General features: G+C 52.7%; 2 protein-coding genes across 2 annotated transcripts; one reads left to right on the top strand and one right to left on the bottom strand.

The window, feature by feature from the left end:
• Positions 1-1,130: 1,130 nt before the first annotated feature.
• COQ3 (3-demethylubiquinone-9 3-methyltransferase) lies at positions 1,131-2,186 on the top strand (the record flags this gene model as incomplete). The annotated part of the gene is made up of 1 exon (XM_041686845.1): positions 1,131-2,186. The coding sequence occupies one exon, from the start codon at positions 1,131-1,133 to the stop codon at positions 2,184-2,186; it is 1,056 nt and encodes a 351-aa protein (XP_041540789.1).
• A 273-nt stretch (positions 2,187-2,459) lies between these two features.
• AKAW2_30341S (putative RING and UBP finger domain protein) lies at positions 2,460-4,648 on the bottom strand (the record flags this gene model as incomplete). Its single annotated transcript, XM_041686844.1, has 2 exons — positions 2,460-3,674; positions 3,740-4,648. 2 exons carry the CDS (start codon positions 4,646-4,648, stop codon positions 2,460-2,462), a joined length of 2,124 nt encoding a protein of 707 aa, XP_041540788.1.
• Positions 4,649-5,002: the final 354 nt, after the last annotated feature.

The following is a 5,002-nucleotide window of genomic DNA, read 5'->3' as shown; positions in this document are numbered from 1 at the left end:
GGAAAAGGAAAAGGAAAATTGGCCCAGACCGCCGGCCCCATAACCCTGACTAGCAACACCACGTACTAACCAACTAACAAATTAGGTAGACTCCATAAAAACGTCGAGAACTCGACAGGTATGGATAGAGTATGCTTCCAGAAGACACGTAGAACAACTCCCTTAAGTGGGGAATGAAAACTAGTTCAGTTAGTTGGCTGGAATCATGGTTCACCGACGGAGTTTTATTCTGTGTTTGGGAGATTGTGGATTCTCCGTTTGTTGTTGTTCGTGACGGGGGGGAAAAGAAAAGGAAGAAAGAATGTGAGGGAATATTCTATTAGCAATAAGTATTGTTGTGCTGTGTATATTGAGGTGCCACATTTCTCTTTTTGATTTTTTCGCTTTTTTCTTTTCTTCTCTCTCTCTCATTTGGAGCAAGCAGTATTGTACGCGGTGGATGTTGTACTGGTACCTTGTGGGAGGTACAGTTATTGTATTATGGTTAAGTAAGTAAGTAAGTAAGCAAGTCAGCCATCGTAGCAGGCAAACAGTAGAAGTTGGTAGCCTGATCGCCTCAATTTGCTGTGCGCGATATATACAATATGAGGATGGGCAATGCAGCACGCCACGATGCACGGAAAGCAGCCGAGGATGTATTCCAGACATAAGACATTGTATCTGATCAAGAGAGTTGATCTATCATATTTGATGCGATCATTCTTGCGAGCAAACAGCAAACAGGCCTCCAAACAAATCTAAATGTGAGTAGTAAGCAGTACCTGCCTGCCTGCCTGGCAGACAGACAGACAGACAGAACCAAACAAACACCCAGCCTTGGCATGTTTGTTTTCCCCGAAACAACATCCGCATCCGCAATATCGCAACTTTCGGCTTCAATTCTGCCAGACCAGCGCTGCAGCTAATTCAGCTTGATTGATCTGCCATTGACGATGCGCGGCGCGTCCAACACATTCCCCTAGGTATATACCAATATATTTCATGCAATTACAACGAAATCCCAACTAACACCACCCGCCAGTCCCACCCTACCACCCAAAATACAACCACCATACCTCAAAAACCTCCGAACAAACCAATCTACAAAATACTCGCAATCCAACACAACCAAATCCAACCCGGTTGCCAAAATGCTCCGCCCAACACCAACCTCAACCACCACCACGACCCTCCTCCGCACCCTCCGCGCCCTCACCACCACCACTCCCACCACAACCGTCCCCAAATCCCAAACACGACACCACTCCTCCGTCTCCGCCAACGAACTATCCCACTTCTCCTCCCTCGCCACATCATGGTGGGATCCTCAAGGCCCTTCCCGCGTCCTGCACCTCATGAACCCCGTCCGCCACGACTTCATCGCCTCCTGCCTCGCCGAATCCACCCCGATAAGCAGCACGACGCCATCCTCACCCATGGACCCCGCCAACACCCACAACAGAAACAACCTCCGATATCTCGACATCGGCTGCGGAGGGGGTATCTTCGCCGAGTCACTAGCGCGCACAATCATCCCAGCCTCTTCACCTTCTGCATCATCAGAAGCTACTAGTGGTGGTACTTCTCTGACACGCACCCGCGCGGCCAGCATAACAGCCCTGGACCCCAGCCCCACGCTGATCAAGATCGCACGGGACCATGCACGTCTCGACCCGTCCGTGCAAGCGCACCTGGATAGCGGGCGGTTCAAGTACGTGAATGCGTCGTTGGAGGAGTTCATCCCCACATTACAGCCCGAAGAGAGGAGATTCGACATCGTGACTCTCTTCGAAGTGCTCGAGCATATCGATAATATCCCCGGGTCGATCACACCGCAGAGTTTCCTGTCGAATTGTCTATCTATGGTGAAGCCGGGCGGATGGTTGATTGGGTCGACGATCGCGAGGACATTTCCCTCGTGGCTGGTTAATCAGGTTGTGGCGGAGGCGCCGTGGCCGATTGGTGTCGTGCCGAGGGGGACGCATGAGTGGAAGAAATTTGTGAATCCCGGGGAGTTGGAGGGGTGGGTGCAGGAGGGGTTGATGAGGGGGGTGGATGGGAGGGCTGTGAGGGGGGGTAGTGAGGCGTTGGAGGGGGCGAGGTGGAGGTGTGAAGGTGTGGTGTATTTTCCTGGGTTGGGGTGGAAGTTGGTGAAGGGGTCGGAGAGTTGGGGGAATTATTTTTGGGCGGTTAGGAAGGGGGAGTAATCTTACTACGTAGTAGGAAGTAGGAAGTTGTTGAGGAGGTGGGATTGTATATTACTACTAGGTGCCAGGGTGGTGTACGATATGTATCTATAGATGCAGTGCTTGAGTTACTGTCATAGCATTAGATAGGTGTTTCAGTGCATTAGCTTCTTTCTTGCATTGGTGCTGTTATACTAATGTAGTGATATACGTGGATTGTGTTGTATCAATAGACCTGCTGCATGCTGATCCATCGACTCGAACCGGCGAGCCTAGGATAAGATCCCCCCTCAATCACTTCTTCCTCCCCTTCCCCTTCTTCTTCGGCTTCTCCGGTTCAGGAACACTGACTGTTCCCTGCACCACATCATCGCCCTGATCCTGCAGTCGCGCCGACCCGCTGATAAAGAAAGTGAGGTCCCGGTTCTGCTCCGTCAAATCCGCATTCGCAAGCTTCAGACTCTCCACCTCGGACTTCAAAAGCTCAACCCGTTCAATGAGATTCTCATTCATCGTCTTCTCTTCTCGCCACTCTTTCTCCATCTTGCGCGTCATCGTCTCGAACTTCTCCGCGCGCTTCTCGGCCCGCGCCTTATCGCGCTCCAGCCCGGGGATAATCTCGCTAGTCAGGGTGTCATATTGCGCCTGCAGGCTCTTCAAGCTGGCGGTGGCTTTCTCGACTGCGTCCTGCGCGGAAGAGGCAGCGGCACTGGCTTGAGATGCTTTGTCCACGGCACGCTCGACTACCTCTTCGAAGTAGGCCCGTTGGCTTTCAAGTTGACTAGTAAGTAGATGGGTATATTCCACGCTCATGTTCTCCAGCTTCTCCCGCGGAACGGCGTCTGTCCAGTCGGGTGGGTCGAGCGCACTGTTGTCGGCTGCTGGAAGTTCCACGAGCTTGCCGTCGGTTTTGCTTTGGATGATGCGGTGCACATAGGCATCGCCGACGTAGTCCCAGACGCGCTGCGTAGAGAGATCCATTGCAAAGGCATGCGCCGTTTCCTTGTAATGCGCAAATGCATGAGCCCCGTCATAGCGTCCACAGCCGACATTTCCGCAAATGAGGCAGATCCAGAGGTTAATGTCCGAGTGACACACGCTGCACTCGGCTGGTTCATCATCGTATAATGCGGCTTGACTGTTCCGCCGGATGTCGTCTTGTGTGTATCGACATACGGGGCAGCCACTTCCTTTCCACTTCTGTAGACATGTGCAGTGAAAGACATGCTGACATATGATAGTCAGCAAGCCGGTGGTCTCATCCATACGCTCCAGACACACGGGACATGTTGGCAATTCGATAAGCGCAGGGGTAGGAGGCGCCAGCGGCCTGGTAGAGAGAGTAGCAGAAGGTATGGAGCTTGACTGAGTGGTCGAAATAGGCGTCGTCCGCACAGGGCTCGTTGTAGCGTGTGGGGAAAGAAGACCGCTCTGTGATCCAGACAGCGCGCCTGGCTCAACGGCTTGTATTTCGACGGTCTTTACGAAGACAACATGACAGGTTTCGGGCTGAAGCAAGGGCGCGTTAGCATCGCAGCCGTGGATCTGCATGAAGCAATGCATGATGCACTTACCTCCATGCTATTGAATACCTTTCCATTCCAGTCCTTCTGCCATTCCTTGGCCTTCTTCCCGTTGCGAAACTTCATCAAGACCATGTACCGGTTCGCTCGAGCGGTCTTGATCATGCGAAAGTGATTGACATCGTTCATAGTCGATTCACCCACGAATCCCAAAAAGTCGGATGGTGACATATAGGAAGGGACGGCTAGGATGCATAACGTCGTGCAATCCTCATCTGGCATGTGTTCTTCTGGGCGCGGGGGCCTACTGCTGCCGCCCACTTCATCGTACGTTGTCCTCGCCGCAGCCGCTGAACCTTTCAAATACGAGGGGTAGTCCTCTTCTGTCAGGTACGGCGTCTCCTGAGCATCTCGGTATAGATGCACAATTCCCCAAACACTGTCCGAAGTGCTCTTGTCCAGCGGGATGTATTTGCCTTTCGTGCGTAGTCCTCCCAAGATATCCGTGCCGATCCCGGTCGCGATGGGGTTATCCTTTGCGTCCTTCCAGCCCGTCCGCTTCGTAGCACTGGTGTCCTGCTCCGATGGAATCATATCAATGCACTCGATGGATACTTTATCAAGCCTGAGATCTCTCTCAAGATCGGATGCGCTTGTGGACGAAGTCGTGTAGAGGGGAGGGGTACGGGGGTCTGTGACGTTGGTAGTCGAGTCTGAGCCGTGGGTTTCGGCGAAATTGTTGGATGAGGGGCGTGGGTGTTTCCCATGCGCTTGATGACGAGAGGATCGATGTGCCCACGGTGAGTGTCGGGGGCGCTTCTGGAACGGGAGTAGAGCTTCGCATGCGGAGTCGAAGGATAGCGACGTCGAGTGCTTGTCCACGCCTGGGTATGTGCCGTGGAGGTCAGAGTGCGGGCGAGCAAATAATTCGATCGCAATGTGGTAGAAGTAGGAGGGCATCACGACTGATGCTCACATCTCCAGCGTGTTACACGTCTGCAACTGCTCTCTCAGGTCGATTTCATGAAATGGAAGCTACTTTCCTGTCCCACGCCGCCTTGGGAGGGTATAGTCACGTGCTATGATACGGGTGGCGAAGACGGTGACTCACATGCGATGTCTATTAGTTACTCGTTAGCTATTGTATAGGCAGATGAAGATGAAGATGAAGCTATTTCAATTTCTATCTAGTTTCGTCTCATACGATCTGTAAGGTGGTGGACGCCGTCCTGAATTGCATGTGGACCACGTCTATGCTAGCGTGACGTCGTACCTCGGGCGGTCCTACTGAAACTACAGGCAACGGTGCAAGCA

The sequence above is a fragment of the Aspergillus luchuensis genome, chromosome 3, assembly GCF_016861625.1.
Source record: "Aspergillus luchuensis IFO 4308 DNA, chromosome 3, nearly complete sequence".
In the NCBI taxonomy this organism is placed as follows: domain Eukaryota; kingdom Fungi; phylum Ascomycota; class Eurotiomycetes; order Eurotiales; family Aspergillaceae; genus Aspergillus; species Aspergillus luchuensis.
Note: the sequence above shows the minus strand (reverse complement) of the source record. Positions and strands in the feature narration are given on the sequence as shown.